This window comes from Pseudorasbora parva, chromosome 15 (assembly GCF_024679245.1).
Source record: "Pseudorasbora parva isolate DD20220531a chromosome 15, ASM2467924v1, whole genome shotgun sequence".
In the NCBI taxonomy this organism is placed as follows: domain Eukaryota; kingdom Metazoa; phylum Chordata; class Actinopteri; order Cypriniformes; family Gobionidae; genus Pseudorasbora; species Pseudorasbora parva.
In genome coordinates this window covers 11,841,512-11,861,481 of record NC_090186.1, presented here as the reverse complement: position 1 = coordinate 11,861,481, position 19,970 = coordinate 11,841,512, and the positions used below count along the sequence as shown (strand labels likewise).

General features: G+C 37.4%; 1 protein-coding gene across 1 annotated transcript; it reads right to left on the bottom strand.

The window, feature by feature from the left end:
• Positions 1 to 677: 677 nt before the first annotated feature.
• Positions 678 to 17,503, bottom strand: zmp:0000001074 (desmoglein-2.1). Its single transcript, XM_067418502.1, has 16 exons — positions 17,142 to 17,503; positions 16,994 to 17,063; positions 15,324 to 15,374; positions 11,508 to 11,630; positions 10,631 to 10,786; positions 8,323 to 8,464; positions 8,034 to 8,203; positions 7,788 to 7,922; positions 5,969 to 6,154; positions 5,154 to 5,599; positions 4,117 to 4,259; positions 3,620 to 3,841; positions 3,219 to 3,458; positions 2,965 to 3,086; positions 2,563 to 2,847; positions 678 to 2,225 (listed from the first exon to the last, which is right to left on the bottom strand). Exons 1-16 carry the CDS (start codon positions 17,501 to 17,503, stop codon positions 831 to 833), a joined length of 4,248 nt encoding a protein of 1,415 aa, XP_067274603.1. The 3' UTR covers positions 678 to 830.
• Positions 17,504 to 19,970: the final 2,467 nt, after the last annotated feature.

The window sequence follows — 19,970 nt, the reverse complement described above, 5'->3', positions numbered from 1 at the left end:
ATTAGAAACAATATGTATTGAGCAAACCACTATACCAAATAAACCTGAATACTCATTAAACTTGGAATTGATGATTGAGGAAATGTTTTTTTTTTTTTTTTGAAGCTACTGAAACACTTTATTAACATGCACAAGACAAAAGAACAGATTTAAAAAAAAAAAACAGTAATCTTGCAAACTCCTTAACTTCACTGTTTATTATTTAACAATAGCCGTAGATTCACTAAACATATGTTACACTAAACACACACAACAAAAGTCTCAAGAGAAACAATATTTAAAAAAACAGTATCTGTGGTGATTTCCATAGAACATAACTTTGACTCCTCCCTGTTTACAGTAATGCATTATATGAATTCCACGGAAGTGACTGCAGTCCCTCCCTGACACTAATACTAACAGACAGTGACAGTAACTAAATGGTTAATTTATAATAATTAACCATTTTTAATAATAATAATAATAATAATAAACTTTACAATATATTTAAATGCTACATAATCAGAATGGCTATGTATTGTTTAATTATTTATTGTTAATCAAGTTTTTCATTGCCTTATAAAATGTTTATAACCTTTTCTTTAAAATCTACTACTAAAAAAAACATTATTTATTAACATTATTGGCTTTTAAACATGAGACATTGAATACTTCTCATAGTTTCTGTATTAGTTTTGGTATTGCAATTGGGAATTAAACACTACTAAAGATTCAGGTGCCCATTTGTTATATGTCCTTTGGGTTGTGCAGTCATAACCATTGGAGTCATAACTTTGGGCACTGTAAAGTGGAATATCTGTCTGTTTGCTACCTGAGGCAATCCTACTGGACTATGTGCTCCTGGACTCATGGCAATCATTAACCAATGGTCCATTAGGACCATTAACCAATCTATTCTGTCCACCTTTCCCTGCTACAATGTTCTGAACATTCGAGATGGGACCACTTATTAATTGCTGATTGTTATTTACTTGTCCAGCAGCAACTTGAGGCAAGCTCACTAGGTGTGGAGTACTTGCATTCGTGGACACAGGAGACTGGCCTGGACCTGCAACCAATAAATTACCGCTATTGACAGGGCCCTCTGGAATAGAAGGACCACTTACAAATAGTCCGCTCACTCGACCCTCTCCTGATACAATGTTTGGAGCACTTATTAAAAGCTGGCGATTTACTTGACCATTTGAAATTTGAGGCATGCTCACTAGGTTTGGAGTTCCTGGGCCTCCTACTGAAACATTACCTCCATTTACAAGACTCTCTATAATTGTTACCGTCCTTTGTCCATTGTTCTGTGCACTGGAAAGGGAGCCATCAATTACTCTTTGGTTCATATGTACTGGTCCACTCAAATCTTGAGAACTTACTGAGTAAAGTGATTGAGGGCTCATGGGATGATGACTTGGACCTAGACCTCCAACTAATACCATACCTCTATTGACTGTACCATCTAGAAGAGTTACTCTACCCTGCCCGCTCTTTCCTGATACAACTGATCCCACAGGTACGTTTACCATCCGCAGCAAACCAGTTCCATCTAGTTGTTGCTGTTGCATCATTACAAGGTTTGGAGTTGGTGAATGGTTTTGGATTACCACAGGATTAACTTCACCTAAACCTTGATTAATCATGACTGGACTTTGAGGTCCAATTTGAGAATAATGACCAATGATGGCCTGCTGTCCACTAATTAAAGGTTCAAATGCATGGCCGTTACCTTGAATCAGAAGTCTGTCAGCTTTTGGAATGCTATTAATTTTGTAAAGACCTTCACCAAGACCATCCTCAGACATCAAAACATTGCTTTGCATTGACTGGTTGACCCTATAGAACATAGGCACCTGTATGACCATCCCCTGACTAGGTGGAGTTTGGACAAGAGGTGACTTAACTGTTATCTCCACAGGGCTGGGTTGGACAGTGTTGGTCATGTGATTGGAAGACACTTCAGACACTTCAGTAAATGGAGTTGTGGTAGGTGTCGTCTCAAATGTATTTTCAACTTTTGAGTCAGCGTGAGACATAGATTGAGTCTGTTCAAATCCACAAACCTCAGCCAAGGTCCTGAACTTTAAACCCAGGTCGTTCAAGAACTCCAGGTCATCATCGGACTCGTTTTGGTTGCTGCAGATGTCAATAGAACTGGCAACAGATCTTTCACCCTCATAATCATACTTTGTAAATCTTTCCTCTGGAAAATCATACTGTTCTATATGCTGAGTTTTCTGCAAAAGAATGAAAGAAAATTACATTTTCTTGAGGTATTAAAGGAATAGTTCACCCAAAAATGTCAAATCTTTTTCTTCTGTGGAATTAAAGTCAGTGGAATCCATTTACTTTCATTATATAGACAGAAAGAGACTTTTGTGTTCCACAGAAAAAAAAAGAAAAAAAGTCATAAACATTTTGGAGCAAAAAAAAAAAAATCCCTTTACGTATTAAAATATCTAGATGTACGACAAAACAACAACAACAACAATAATATTAATAATACTAATAATACTATTAATTCTACTACTACTACTACTACTACTAATAATAATAATAATAATAATAACATACTTGCATGTAGTATTTTTTAAAGAATGCTTCACTGAAGACCTGTTCTGCTTGACACCTGGCAGAGTTTTTTGAATGTGCTCCGTCAGTATCACAGTAAAATCCTCCAAATGCACTCTCATGCACCACTCCAACCATTTCAGAACTGACTGGCTCGTCTGATTTCAGGACCTGGATTTTACCCATTGTATAGTTGTTAGGTTCCACCATTCTTAAAGAGTCTTTGTACATTTTTATTTTATCACCCTTTCCATTGTTGAGGTTTAATGGGGTGGCCATCAGAACATCCTGGAAGAAGAACAGAAGAAATGATCATATACATCAGAAGTGTTTTACACCATCACTTGTTCCCTTAATATAACTATGAGCTGTGTGAGATCCTGTAGGGATTTTTTTTTTTTTTACCGTGTCATTTCCTTTTCCCTCTATGCTATAGGACATAAGGTATTGCTTGGCTTCAAATGGAAGGTCAATAAAACCTTTTTCAGCACTCCCACATTCACATTTTATTAAGACCATGAGCACCACTAAAAATACAGACAGAAACAAACACACCTAAATTTAACAGTGTTACCACTAATAATTTCATTGAGACAATTTTAGCCTTTAAACTTTACTGTTTAACTATATTAGTCTATAGTAAAGTAAAGAATGCTTACAGATTAGGCAGAGGAATCCTAGAATCAGGAAACTAATTCCTGCCGCTCCAAGAGTGGCTGATGTAGTGCTTACTGCTGCCACTTTTGCACCACAAACCGTTCCTTCAGAGCAGGTGCAAACTTCTAAATGGAGGACTTGCTCATCGTGGCAGGCCAGTCCTTGCATGTCTCTGATCTCCATGGTGACTTGGTAAAAACCAGGCCACAAGCTGTCCTCAGTGAGCAGTGAAGCACTAACATCTGAAGAGGCAAGAAACAGAGACCTGACTATGTGGTAACTTTTGACTTAAGTAAAAGTAAAGAAGAACAATAATGATCTACTTTATGTTGCTATAAATGACATCATCTGAATATGTTTGATCACATTTCAGAGATTAGTTAGTAGTTTTGTTTGGTATTACCATTTATTGTCTCCAAGTTCCATTTGCCCCTTGTCTTCTCTTCTATCAAATTGAACTTTAGTGGAGCTCCGTTGGGATATGAATCCGTATCTTCTGCTGTGACATTCACTACTCTGGTATTACTGCAGACAGTCTGCACATTATTAAGGAGTTTGGGGCAGTTATCATTCAGGTCCTCCACCTGCAAAGCTATAGTCCCTGTAGACGTCTGACCGTGCAGCTCTAAAATGTATATCAAACACAAAACATGTTACAATTAACCTTATTAGATCTTATTTTAATATTTGACATGGAGATTCTTTCATTTGGTGTTTAAAAAGCATCCCAGGATGCACTCAATGAAGTTGGTTGATTGGAATTAAAAATTGTGTAAAGTGTGGCGACTGTACTATATTTCTAAATTGTCGATAACATAAAAAAGAGTATGTGTGTTCAAACATTTGACTAGTAATGTAAAGGTTCCCAACATAATGTACTGACTCTTTGTTCCTACTAACCATCTGTAATGCAGAGGATCTTGGCATAGTAGGTCCCGTTTACCACAAATGGAGACTCACGATCTGGTACCTTGTGGAGTTTGATCTCAGCAGTGTCCACATCAATAGAAATCCAGTTGTCAGGGTCATATCCCTTAGCATATCTAAACAAACATGGAATATTTCCTATTTACTACATTTGGGGTTCATAACACAACAGTTACTCACATTTTGTAAAACTAACATGTAATAATGCTTCTTAACCAATTGATTGAGTTGATGTAATCAGCGCCGTTCCTCCCTATATGCAAACTACACAAGGTGTTTTGGGCCCCTGAACCACCAGGAAGATCCACTTTCTTTCAAAGAGCATATAAAGACGCAGTGTGTCGTATTTATGAGGATACTGACAGAAATGCAATGTAAAATTTGACATAGTCATGTTTAGACAGGTGCTTTAGATTGGAGGTGTTCCCCATTGCACTATAGGACACAGTGTAAGTTCCCCCTGTCAGGAAATCATGGTTTCATTTGAAACCTAATACATTTTTTGACAGCTAGATGGTGTCAGAGTGATAAGTTCATAAAGCATTTATTTAGCTGTCAATGAAAATTTGGATTTAATTTGACTTGTTCTTACTGGCAGTTTAACAGGTATTTAGCGCTTTCCTTTACATTTGTATGTACTTTTTTCATAAAATGCAACTAGCATATGGAATGTCATTGTCATTATAGCTAATGTTTACTAAAATTCAACTCACTGTATGCTGTTGGTTGACAGTGAAATTGCTTTGAAAGGCCAGATTGGGGGGAGGGTGGATCATTTTGATTGGGCCCTCTTCACAAAGTTTTGCTTATAGGGCCACTATAAGTGTAGGACATGCAACTATACTGCAACTGGTAACTATACTATACTATACTATACTATACTATACTATACTATACTATACTATACTATACTATACTATACTATACTATACTATACTATACTATACTATACTATACTATACTGCATATTTAACCAGATCATTTTGTCTTTAATTGTGAAGAACACTCACTTGACTTTTTCTGCTGGTTTTCCTGTGTCTTCTTCTGTAGCAGTGTAGGTGTCAATTACTCTTGGAATAGAACTTTTACTGTTTTCAGATACAGATATAGGCTTGACCTTTGGCTGGAACCTTGGGGGTTCTGGTTTGTTTTTCACGTTGACCTTCACTAAGTATTGCTTTTGCTTGGCTGCGCTGGAGCCTGATCCAGCGCCAGATCCCGAAGCTCCAGACTGCCCGCCGGCTCCAGAACCTCCAGATTGACCACTGGCTCCAGAACCTCCAGCTGCACCACCAGCTCCAGAACCTCCATATTGACCACCGGCCCCAGAACCTCCAGCTGATCCTATGCTTGCACCTGCTGCTCCTGCTCCACTCCCTAGAGGTGCTCCTGGAACAGCTTTGTTTGAAACAACTAGGTTCAGGTTCATATGAGATGCTGACTCAAAGTCAGCAGGCTAAAAGAAAGAAAAAAGGGGTTGCACTTTATTTTACAGTGAGTGCACTTACAGTGTACTTACTTAAGAACGTACTGGGTAATATGAAGTAACTACATTGGTTAGGGTTCGATTGTTAGTAGACCTAGTTATTAACCAGTTATTGTACTTATTATAATAAATACATAGTATGTACATGAGGAACAGGGCTATACAATAAAGTGGTAACAAAAAAGTGCTTTTGGTTACTCAATAGAAATCATATAACAAACATTTATTTAAATAACGTGAGCATCACAACAATACAGCACACCCTTACTACATTTTAGCCCTGATCTCCCAATTCCATCATATGAACTTCTTAGAACTGTTTACAAAATAAGCACTGACCTTGTTCAGGTACAAAATACCCATATTTGTCTTCGGATCAGTTTCAACAGTGAAATATCCATCCTCGTTTCCAGAGACTATTTCAAAAACGGCCAACCAATTGTCTGTCCTTTCTTCGTCGATATCCAGTGCCTGGATCTTTAAAACCTCGATGGGTGCCACATTCTCATCAATACTCACTGAAAACTATGAAACCAGAAAAAGTGTTTACACTATTTTCCCATTAACATTTAAAACATGTTTATACTATAGTAGATAATTAAAGGACTAAGAAGAAAACCTTTGAGAAACAAAGTACACTTTAGCATAACAATACTATACTTATTATTATGGAAATAATTATGCTATATATTACAATACACTTAAGTGTGAACTGAATGTAATGTTTTCAGATGCTTATTTGTATGTTATTTAACAATTAAATGTACGTTTGTTTTGTTTAAATTGATATTGAATGTGTTTATTATTATTATTTACAATTTTTCCTGGATTTGGTAGATGCGTTTATCTAAAGCAACTTAATTCATAATATACATAGTATATTGAAAAAAAGGGCTACTAGTTGAACTTAAGTGTGCTTTTTGACCCACTGAAGCAGGACTTAAGTACGTCTTTATAAGTCATTTCATAATTTCAAAAAAATAAAAAAAATAAAAAATGAATAAACGGCACATTTCTGGCTCTTGTGATCCATACAGCACCTACAGCAGTAGTTCAATCACTAAAACAGCAACAAATTCTAAAACACTTTGTACATGAAAAACACTTAAAGTGTCTTGCCTCTGGTTTCACAAAGACTAAATTGCATGTTTGATCTTTTTTAACTGTGACTTGCACTGACATCTTAAAGTATGACAGATCCATGTTTTCATCTCAAGATGCTTACCAGTAATGTTTTTATTTCCTAGGGTACGTTTATGAAAGCTAAAAATAAAAGTTGAAACCAGGCCTTAATGTTCTAAAACAGTAATATTAAAAGATCAAATGCAGAATACACCTTATTGATTATGCATATTATAATAGGCAAGCAGATGATCCCAGAATATGGATGCAATGACATGGTTAACCGTAAAATAATGTTTTTTAATGGAAAAACACTTAACGAGAAACTGCACAATGTGTTTTATATTCTGGGTTAATCTACTTGCATCTACATATGCATCATCGATAAGATTGAACTTGGTTTTTTAATATCATTGTCTTAAAATATTAGTACTTAGTAAAAAAAAAAAAAAAAAAACCTGGAAGGAAATGGAGCAAAGCCTGGTTTTACCCTCCCGGTTGGGCATTCTTACAAGGGTGTCATGTTACATGAGAACTATGAATTGTTTATCATAGTTTGTGCCAAACGTACTGATAGTTATAATAGTGTATACGCTTGTATGGCATTTTATTTTATTAAAGGAGCATGCTGATTTTTTGGGGCTTTAGCTTATTCGCCATATCCCCCAGAGTTAGATAAGTCTACACCTACCGTTCTCATCTTAGTGCGTGTCATAACTCACACACTGCTAGCCTAGCTTAGCACAAAGACTAGCTTGCTGCTCAATAAGTCACAAAATAAAGGCAACATTTTCCTATTTACATGTTGTGATGTGTATAGTTACATTGTGTACTAAGACCGACGGAAAATAAAAAGTTGCTATTTTCTGGACCGATATGGCTAGGGACTATAGTCTCATATACCCCATAATGGTTTGAAGTACATTCAATGCATTTAAGCACGCTTCTTTTTCATAAGTGTATGAAGAAAATAACACTATTCAATGTCAGAATTGTTACCTCCTGACTATTTATATTTACAAATACATATAGTTACCTCATCCTTCTCCAAAGTAGGAATATTGTCATTAACATCTAGGATGACTACAGATACAGTAGCTGTAGCAGAATTTCCTTCACCCTCCCCATTCATGTCAGCAGCTTGCACCGTAAGAACATAATTTCTGTGTTCCTGTTCAACAGAAAGGAGTTTAATGCATCTGTTGCATGTTAGGCAAGAGTAATTTAGAAGCAACAGACACATAATCACACACATTAAATACCAGTAACTGGAAGCAAATACCTCTCTGTCAAGTGTTGGGCTGCTCACAGAGATTTCTCCACTGGATTTATTTACAGCAAAGAAAAGTACACCATTATTTGGCTCTTGTTTGATTATGCTGTACGCTATCGCACTGTGAGGAGTGTGTGGCTTATCTGCATCTTTGGCAACAACTTGTGTTACAAAGGTCCCTAGAAAGGACACAGCAAAAAATAATCTCACTAGACATTTTAAGAAGACAGATTAATCAGCCCTAATTACAAAAAAATCCGACAATGGTTGACAATGGCAATGCAGTGTGCAAACTCACCAACTGGACTCCTCTCATAAACTCTGCTTCGTTTTGGCTGGATGAAAACTGGCGAGTTATCATTCTGGTCCTCCACCCTGATGTTTACTGTAATATTATCTTCTGCTATGGTGTTGTTAAAGAACCACGCAGTGCCAATTAGCTATACAAGACAAAAATAAAATGAGGCATTGCCCCATAAATTGCCCCTTTAAAACTGTATTCTAGATGTTATGGAATCGTGGACCCACTTTATATTAGGTGGCCTTAACAACTTTGTACTAACATTTAAATTTATAATTTGATACAATGTAATTATTGTTTTTACATTGTACTTACATTCAAAAAATACCTGCATTTAATAATTTCTGCAATTAATTTCTGCAGTTACATTTATAATATCACTGTTGACCCATCCCTTACACCTAACCTTACCCTTAAACTTACCCATATCACCACACCTGTCCCTAACTCTACCGTTAAACTTACCCATATCACCACAACTGTCCCTAACTCTACCCTTAAACTTACCCATACCACCACACCTGTCCCTAACTTTACCCTTAAACTTACCCATATCACCACACCTGTTCCTAACTCTACCCTTAAACTTACCCATATCACCACACCTGTCCCTAACTCTACCCTTAAACGTACCCATACCACCACACCTGTCCCTAACTCTACCCTTAAACTTACCCATATCACCACACCTGTCCCTAACTCTACCCTTAAACTTACCCATACCACCACACCTGTCCCTAACTCTACTCTTAAACTTACCCATACCACTACACCTGTTCCTAACTTTACCCTTAAACTTACCCATACCACCACACCTGTCCCTAACTCTACCCTTAAACTTACCCATACCACCACACCTGTCCCTAACTCCACCCTTAAACTTACCCATACCACTACACCTGTTCCTAACTTTACCCTTAAACTTACCCATACCACTACACCTGTCCCTAACTCTACTCTTAAGCTTACCCATACCACCACACCTGTCCCTAACTCTACCCTTAAACTTACCCATACCACCACACCTGTCCCTAACTCCACCCTTAAACTTACCCATACCACTACACCTGTCCCTAACTCTACCCTTAAACTCACCCATACCACCACACCTGTCCCTAACTCTACCCTTAAACTTACCCATACCACTACACCTGTTCCTAACTCTACCCTTAAACTTACCCATACCACCACACCTGTCCCCAACTTTACCCTTAAACTTACCCATACCACCACACCTGTCCCTAACTCTACCCTTAAACTCACCCATACCACCACACCTGTCCCTAACTTTACCCTTAAACTTACCCATACCACACCTGTCCCTAACTCTACCCTTAAACTTACCCATACCACCACACCTGTCCTAACTTTACCCTTAAACTTACCCATACCACCACACCTGTCCCTAACTCTACCTTTAAACTTACCCATATCACCACACCTGTCCCTAACTCTACCCTTAAACTTACCCATACCACACCTGTCCCTAACTCTACCCTTAAACTTACCCATACCACCACACCTGTCCCTAACTCTACCCTTAAACTTACCCATATCACCACACATGTCCCTAAATCTACCCTTAAACTTACCCATACCACTACACCTGTCCCTAACTCTACCCTTAAACTTACCCATATCACCACACATGTCCCTAACTCTACCCTTAAACTTACCCATACCACTACACCTGTCCCTAACTCTACCCTTAAACTTACCCATATCACCACACATGTCCCTAACTCTACCCTTAAACTTACCCATATCACCACACATGTCCCTAACTCTACCCTTAAACTTACCCATACCACACCTGTCCCTAACTCTACCCTTAAACTTACCCATACCACCACACCTGTCCCTAACTTTACCCTTAAACTTACCCATACCACCACACCTGTCCCTAACTTTACCCTTAAACTTACCCATACCACCACACCTGTCCCTAACTCTACCTTTAAACTTACCCATACCACACCTGTCCCTAACTCTACTCTTAAACTTACCCATACCACCACACCTGTCCCTAACTCTACCCTTAAACTTACCCATACCACCACACCTGTCCCTAACTCTACCCTTAAACTTACCCATACCACCACACCTGTCCCTAACTCTACCCTTAAACTTACCCATACCACCACACCTGTCCCTAACTCTACCCTTAAACTTACTTATAAATATATATATTTTACCCAAACCATAAAAGTTGCTGAGATATATCCCTTGTGACAACTAGTCCTCTATAACATGGTTGTATAATATATGCTTTGTATCTTTAATATTGTGTGTTCATTATTCTCACAGTGTAGTTTTCTCTCTCCTCCCGATCCAGAGGCCGTGTGATGCGAATGAACCCTTTGTACTCGTCTACTATGAAACAACCAAAAGGTGGCTGGTTAGCTCCTGGACCCCTTAGAGTGTAGCGCAGTGGGACGCCCTGGTCCATGTCTGATCGCATCTGAGAGAGTTATAAAAAGTAAGAAAAAATTATCAAACAAGATTTTTTCTTTAAAAGAATTTTTTTTTTCTATTAAAATAATTGTCATTATTTTAATAGTCCACTTCAGACATCCTACGGACTATAAGTAACTTTGCAACCACATGTCATTAGAGTACTAGTAGACTATCTGCTACTTATTATTATTCTACCAACCCAAACAGTTTACTGAAAGAGTGAGTTGACACATTAGGGGTATGAGTTATAATCAGTACAATGTCTAAAGTGGACTGTCAAAATAAATTGTAAAGAAAATAGGTTTTAAAGTAAATACAAATCAACATTTGTTGCTAATTTTGCTGATCCCTCCTGAGTGATTGACTCATTTACGCTACATTTTAACAGTGTATAATGCTTATTGCTTGAAAATAAGCAAAAATATCCCAAATTTTGGTAACAAGCCTAATTTAAAATTAAATAACCTGCTTTAGACTGTTACCAAAATTCAGGATTTTTATTTATTTATAGTTTATTACCTTGAAAGTATTGACAACTGGCTGTATAACAGTTTTATCTTTAAATAAAGAAAGTGATTTACTGAGTAAGTATTCTGAGTAAGAATAACTTAAATAATTTTTTTAATAAAATCCGGCATTGTAATAGGATATGCTGTTCATGCAACGAGTGGATAGATTTGCTGTGTTGTATATGTGTATGGTATGGTGTATGGTGTCTCTATTACCTTGCTGATATAGGGCTCAGAACTGTAGTCTACATTTTCTATAATCTTTTTAAAAGGAACGACCCATTCCCTTTTATGACGAAGCTTCTGTGCAACTTTCCAACATTCTCCAGTGCTCAGGATCTGTAAAACAACAACAAAAATGTATAAAAAAAAAAAAAAATGATGGTCTGGGATGCATTTCCCAAAAGCATCGTTAGCCAACTATTGTCGCAAGTTCGTCGTTATCATAGTTCAACGAGTCGCTGTTTCCTGAAAAACCAGTGTACAAAATAAACTTCGCAAACACCAGCGTAAACTTGTGTGGATACAACGGCAGCTAGAAGCACATTTTCTTGCAGGGCCGCCCTGACCAATTTGTGCCCTATAGGGTTACTTGGAATGCGGCATAAAAGCACCTTTTTTGAAGAGGCCACATGTGCGGACGTGCTCTAGTACATAATAATGAACCTATGATTGAATCTGGAAATAAAACAAAATAAATGGGAAAAATTACTCCACAGATACCACGTCCATAACCTGTAGCAAAAAAATCTAGCATGAATTCGATCTCAAAAGAATGAATCAAAAGCAGTTATGACTCCACCACCTGCGTGACATCATTAATGGGTTGAACGACAATGTACTATGGTAATTAATGTAGTATGTAGTTAAGCAGTGAGTTATGTCGTTATACGGGAAACGCACCCCTGTTCGGTAGGTTTAATTGCTGCAATATTTTTAACAATGATAAACGGTTGAGCAGTTTTTTAGAAATGCAACTTCCCCTCTATATGTTAACAACAGTTACACGTGAACATTCATTGCAATATTAATATTTTGTAACATCTCTCATTTAAGACTCCCAAATGTAAAAAAGAGCAGGATTTTCTTAATCAGTAGTTTTGTCTTGTTTTACAGTGAAAATATCTAAACATCCTTCAAACAACATATCAATCAATCAACTTTATTTATATAGCGCTTTTACAATGACGATTGTTTCAAAGCAGCTTCACAGTGTTAAACAGGACAATATAGAAACACATTTTGATTTGGCTGTACAGTCGTTCTGGAGAAAACAGTGATGTTATCAGCTTATTTTAATTGATCATACAGTGACAAGTGGCAGATCAGTATTATAGTTTATAGAATTAAATAATTTTATTTGTATATTTAGTTGAATAACTAGGATCATAATTTTAGTGTCCCCAACTGAGCAAGCCAAGCCAAAGGCGACAGTGGCAACGAACCAAAACTCCATCAGGGCATGATGGAGAAAAATAAACCTCGGGTAAAACCAGACTCAGTCGGGGTGCCAGTTCTCCTCTGGCCTATTATCAAACAGTGTATGATTATTATTCTGGCCACCTTACAGGTCAGAAATCATATTAGATTGGGATATTCAAAGTTTCTGGGTTTCTGGGTATGCAGCATGATTTTTTGAAGTTATAAATAAAAACTTCTCAGTATTTAATGCTGAAGGAGGGAACGGGTACATCCCAATTCGTCGGTGAAGTCTAACCTATGGTAAGGTTACAGTTAACCTATGAACACCATTTCTGCCTTTTTGGTACTTCTCAGGTAAATTAATCTAGTTTTGGTACTATTTAGATATTTTTATTGGACAACAAGAAAAAAATACAATTACACTTTATTTTAAGTGTTAATTATATATTAGTTAAAATGTAATTATACATTTATTAATATCAGTTAACAATATGCACTTGCTATAGGGTTAGAGTTGCATTTGGTTTTGTTGTTAGTATGCATTATTTATTGTTATTACAAGTAAATACAATGTAATAAATGTAAGGTGTAACAAAAACACTAATATAGTGATACCTAAAATACTGATTAATACATTTTCCATTAATTAAATAAGGGAACGGAGACATACGTCCCACAATTTAAATTCTTGACAATTTCATGTATAGTTCAATGTTACTTGCTCTTGTATTTGTGAAATGTACTACAAAATTTTGAGTTAATTTTTTTCTAAACCAATTAAATTATTAATCTTAAAATACCAACCTCTTTGAGGTACAGTAATAATATGTTCATTTTTATAGCGCCTTTCAAGAACCCAAGGTCACTTCACAATGGGGTACAAGAGTACAATCAATTACAATCAGAGTCAGCCTGTTCATTATAGCAAATAAACAAGCAGATGTACAACAAATAATTACAGATAGACAACAACAACAAATAAGTCATAATCAAAAAAAAAAAAAAAAAAAAGAAGAAGTGTGAGATCATTTGAAGGCAGATAAGGTGAGAAAAAGATAATTATGTACTGAGCAAAGAAAATAGATGAGTTTTAAGTTGGTCTTAAAAGTCTGGAGAGTAGGGAGTGATGGTGTAGACTGGGAGTGATGTGTGCAGATGATTTATTAAATGTTAGAGCTCGATCGGCTGAGTTTTGCACCATTTAGAGGTGATGTATAACCTAAGGTAAGCCACTTTATAAGGTGTTACAGAAGTCCAATTACAATCATTTTGTTACAGTAAAATATTCTGATAATAATGCATGTGGCACTAAAGGCCACACATTCACTAGTAATTTAATTATTCCCAAAATGAAAATAGATTCATATTTTATTTATAATTTCTTTGTTAAATATAATACACATTTTCAGTACATAAACTAAAAAGCATATTTGACAATATTTTGCTATAAGTGTAAATGCGTTGTTTGTCTTTTTAAAATATTATATTGGTAACATTTTACAAAAAGTTCCTATTAGTCACTATACATATTTTCATGATTTGTTATCTCAACTCTTCAGCTTTTGTCAAATCAATTTAAATAATTAATGCAGTTCAGATAACATAATATTTTGCATTTGAATTTATTATACCAATCTTGATTGTATTAACTCAAATTTTTAATTTTAATTAACTCAAAATTACACGGCAACCAGGTAACTTAAAATGTTTTAAGTTAAACCAACATACATTTTTTAGTAGCTATTATCTTTTGTTAATGTAAGTTAACTGTTCATTGTTAGTTCATGTTAGGACTTTGTTTCGTAGAATTATCGTGAGCTATACGTTTATAGAGACTCTTGGCGGCAATACTTCGATCTGACTTTTGATGCTTTTGGGAAATACAGCCCAGGCCCATTAAATAATATTAACAGATACAACATTTGATTTTAATTATGGTTTAGTAAATGCTGAAATTTACATGAACTAAGACAATAAATGCTTAAGAAGAATGTTTCATTGTTGGTTTATCTTAACTAATGTAGTTAAGAAATTAAACATTATTGTAATGTGTTACTGTATAAATACTGTGTATGGTAAGGTTACAGTTAACCAAATAATACGTTTTAACACCATTTCTACCTTTTCTGTTAAACTTAACAATGCAGTTTCTCTTCTCAGGTAAAATAATCTAGTTTTGGTACTATTTAGATATTTTTATTGGACAACAAGACAAAGGTACAATTACACTTTATTTTAAGTGTTGATTATATAATTGTTAAATGTAATTATACATTTATTAATATCAATTAACAACATGCACTTACTATAGGGTTAGAGTTGGATTTGGTTTTGGGTTAGTATGCATCATTTATTGTTATTACTAGTAAACACAATGTAATAAATGTGAGGTGTAACAAACACTAATATAGTCTTATATTTATCTAATATATTTAGGGTTAATTGCATGTAATTATGCATAATTTACTGTTATTTCTATAGTAAATACATGTAATGTGTAACAAAGAAAAAATACTATTAACAAAAATATTCTCAAATAAATAAATATGGGGAAAACAACAACAACTATAAATAATTATTAAATTGCTACATCCATCTCTTTCTACATACCTGCACTGTGACAAGCAGTAACAATGTCGGAGCCAGAGCGTGAGGGAGCATCTTCAGGACAATTCTGTCAATGTGTCATCAATGGTTTTTCAAACTGTCTGCGCACTGCGCAACACAAACATATAAGATACAGACCTTACTTTGGTCCGCCCTAAATGTAAAGCCTCACCACCACGTCCCTCTTTCACCCTGTACTTATGTGTAGGTTGTGAAATGACATTAATCACATAGTAGAGCCGAACTCTCTTCCTGCTTAAAGGGAAATGAAAGACACCACAAAGCCCTTAAAAACATAAATTATATTATATTTTTACACACAATCCACATAAGCAGCTTAAAGTGTGAAATAGTTCTTTAACCGGTTGGTTGTTTTGAAAGTTTGCTAATAATGAATGAAAGTGAAAGTGAAATGATTATTTTTAATGACCCTGTTGTAAAAACTATCAATAGAGTTCTGAGGAACTAGCATGAGCTGGAACCACACGGAATGCCTTTGTACTTTACCACAATAGCTTCAGGGTTTTTATTTTTAATTTGTGTTGGTTGCCTAATGAGTGAAAATGAGTAATGTGTCATGACATTGACTTCTGTAAAACTTTTCATTTTACTAAGGAAAAAGTCATTAAAAGATGTCATGGTAGTAGAAGAGTCACGACATGACAGATATTTGTCTTTAATTTGAAACGCTTGCTCACATCAGTTCAAACTTGTTTGCTTCATCTAGGAGTTCCTTATGAAATGATCAGCCACTGACAATTTACAGAATTATTTCAACATTTATTTACTAATTAAAGTCAGTTTTTACCCGACTTGCTAAATCATGAAGTGGCCTTTTAAAATAAGATTACACATATTACACATTGCACATGGGCAAGTTGCGTTGACCATGTAATGGTCCATTTGAAAAATGTAATTGGTATGTTGATGGATATTTCAAAGGACTTTCTGTCCTTTCAACATATACTGGGTTATGGGGAAAAAGAGGATACAATTACATGTTAAAAAGCCCAAAGAGCTCACCACAATCTACGTACAACATATATATATTCATGTTATAGAAAAACGTCTCGGTTACGTATGGTAGCCCTCGTTCCCTGAAGGAAGGAACGGAGATGTATGTCAGACGTCACCGATGAATTGAGATCACTTCAGGGAGCCCTATCAGCTTCGAGATATAGAGAACGCGCCAATGACTATTGGCATGTGAACCGCCCCACAATGCGGGTATATAGCGGAAGCCATCACCATGCACTGTTGTTTTTCACGGAGGAGTCGAACTAGTGACTCGGCCTGCAGTGATGGTACAGCAACTGTGGAGACAGGACGTACGTCTCCATTCCCTCCTTCAGGGAATGAGGGTTACCATGCGTAACCGATACTTTCCCTTTCAGTCGGTCACGTTCAATGTACGTTGGCCGTCACTGATGAATTGGGATCACTTTGGAAAATGTCATAGTTACTAACACTTCCAGCACCCTGAGAGAGCCCCTCAGACCCCATCTGTCCCGGGCGGGAAATTTTACACAGGGAGAGTCACTGCCACTGTTCCGGCAAGACCCACTCAGCAGAATATTGGATAATGCTGGGAAACTGTGCCCTGGGGGGCCTCTGCGGAAGCCACATCATGCCCAGAGAGAGTTACCATATGGATGATACACGTATGGACTGACCTTGGGCAGTACAACATATAGGGTTCCAGGGTTGGCCCCGGCCGTTGTAGGTGGGGGAACAACAACCGCTCTGCCGAGCAAAAGACACAGGCTCGCCGTAGGGAGCATCACCATGGCGAATGCACAAATGGGACCGCTGTGGGCTTACATGCACGCAGGCCGACACTTAGAACGGGCACGTCGGTGTTTCTGACTATGGAAATTGAGCACACAGGAAGATACCGGCTCTACACGTAGGCTATAGAATTTAGCGAACGTGTTGGGTGTCCGGGTATAAATATCTGTCAGTGAGGCGCCACGAGCCAGCACCCAGGAAGAGGCTAAACCCCTGGTGGAGTTGGCTCTAACCCCAAGCAGGCAGGGCACATCTTGGGATTCATATGCCAAGACGATGGTATCCATTATCCAGTGGGCCATCCTCTGCTTGGAGATAACCTTTCCCTTCTGCTGGCCTCTGTAACAGATGAAGAGCTGATCTGAGGTCCTGAAGCTTTTGCATTCTGTCCACATAAGTCCACAGGGCACAGACAGGACAGAGAAAAGCTAAGGTTGGGAATGCCTCCTCCGAAGGCAGCGCTTGCAGGTTCACCACCTGGTCCAGACATGGAGTTTCCAGAGGTTTGTTGCTAGTGCCAGAAGGTCCCCCGTCTCTGAGTCAGGAGGTCCTTCCTCATAGGAATGGGCCAAGGAAGTGCTGTCACGAGGAGAACTAGTTCCGGGAACCAAGTCCTGTTGGGCCAATACGGAGTGACCAACAGGACCTGTTCCTCGTCCTCCCTGACCTTGCACAGTGTCTGTGTGAGAAGGCTCACTGGGGGAAACATATACTTGCGTAGGCCCCGGGGCCAGCTGTGTGCCAGGGAATCGGTGCAGAGGTACCCCTCGGTCAGGGAATAGAACAGCTGTCGTTGTGCCGTGTCAGGGGCGGCAAACAGGTTTACCTGTGCGGTCCTGAAGTGGCTCCATATCAGACGGACCACCTGGGGATGGAGTCTGCACTCTCCCGGGAGCACTTTCTGTCTCGAGAGCTCGTCGGCCGCACAATTGAGCAGGCCCAGAATGTGAATGGCATGAAGTGACCTCAGATGCTTCTGATTCCATAAGAGGATCGAGAGGACCGATGGGAGCTTAGACCACCCTGTTGATGTATGCAATGGCCACGGTGCTGTCCGTAAGGACCAGAACATGCTTGCCATGCAGCAGCGTTGTAAAAGGGGGCCAGCGCAAGATAAACTGCTATCCAATCCAGGCAACTGAAATGTCATTGCAGTTGAGGCCCCATCCACAGACCCAAAACTGCAAGCCCGTTGTAAGTGGCACACCATCCGGTGGATAACGCATCTGTGGAGACAATAGTATGCAGACACAACAGACACTTGTTCTAGAGGCAGTGCCGTGTTAAGCCTTTGCGGGGCCATGGGCTAAGCTTTTGCGGGGCCCTTGGGGCCTCTGCCATCACCTTACCCCCTAGATCCAAAATTTTTGTGCAATAAAACAATCAAACAAAAACCATATAAAAACACACACGTTATTCTGAAATAAAAATAAACTAACACATATTAATATCCTATAGTATACATGTATTTTTAAACATGTACATATATTAAACAATATTATCTAATAATGAGGTACAAATCAGAAACAGCCCAGCAACTAAAATTAATTATATAGGCTATCACTCCAGGTCGAGAGCATGAGAACTATGAGGTGCGGCAACACTGAAGAAAGCATCCTTGCATGGTTCTTGTGAACTCAAGTAATGGTCTATAAAGATTAAAGACTGTTGTGTGATAGATTTTTCCTGAGCCTGATAGCTGGACTGCATGGAAACTTAAAGTGATTACAAGTCCATATCAATAATAATTTACGAAGCATGACAAACAATACAGATTATTGTCAGCATTACAATTCACCCTTTAAATGTCACGTTTGGCCTACATTTAAACTACTTTTTTATACAATTAATCACTTTATATTTACTTTATATTTATTATATATTACATTGCTCATGCAAGTGGCAAAACATTTAAACTAGGCCTATGTTAAAATCAAAAACATTTTGCATTAAAACTTACAATAGACAAAAAAATCTAGTCTTTAATTCCTTTAATTTTGAAATCTTTTAACAAATCCTGCATGTCATAAATAAATTTGTTTCTCCACCTTCAAGAAAGGACGAGAGCCCTCCATTATGTCTTCCTATTTACCTAAATGTGTCTTTTTCCTTGTTTTACAAGCTGCTGCAGACGCACCGCTCCTGGAAAGCACTGCCGGACCACATCCGTAACGTGTGTGGTGTGAAAGCTGTAATCTGTTAACATTGGGACAGAATATAACAAAATGTAACAAAGCATATATACGAAGAATATAAAACAAAGTATATAAACGCACTGCAAACGGACTATGTGTGAAACAGGCGATCTATTTGTGATCAATCTATTTGCGTTGCAGATCTAAGCAGTTCATAGGAGTCATTTGTTGGACTACTACACTATAATAGAAAGACGTGTTTTCTTGCTATTATCTCATCACATTTGAAGTGCCGCTAATGTAAATTGTTGGAGGAAACTATTTATATTTTATACATTGGGAATTTGGGATTCTCCACCGGCGGGATTCCCGCTTACCCACTGGCTTGAGCGTGAACGACTGAAAGGGAACTTTAGTCCTCCTATAATTATTAAATATAATGCTGATATTTGCACATGTAAAAATAGCTAACAATAATAATGGGTAACAGAAATGTATCTATTCTAATTTAGAGTACATTTATAGGATAAAGAACTGTTATGAGGGACAATAGCTATTATCGGTATAATAATAATTATTTATATCGCTAAAATTATTATTACTACTGCTTATAGAGTTCCAAATATCTGCAGTACTCCAACTCTGCCATAAGGAGAAGTGTGTCTGCTCAGACCCTGATGCGGCAGCGGCGATAAGCATTTGTCAAAGTCCAGTTTTATAAATATGA

Coding starts and splice junctions, on each gene's coding strand:
- zmp:0000001074 (XM_067418502.1), bottom strand. CDS start 17,503: ATGTGGACAGAATGCAAAAGCTTCAGGACCTCAGATCAGCTCTTCATC. Junction 3,842..4,116: donor GATCCTCTGCATTACAGATG/GTTAGTAGGAAC, acceptor TATACATTTTAG/AGCTGCACGGTCAGACGTCT. Junction 2,226..2,562: donor TTAAAAAATACTACATGCAA/GTATGTTATTAT, acceptor ATTCTTTTGCAG/AAAACTCAGCATATAGAACA.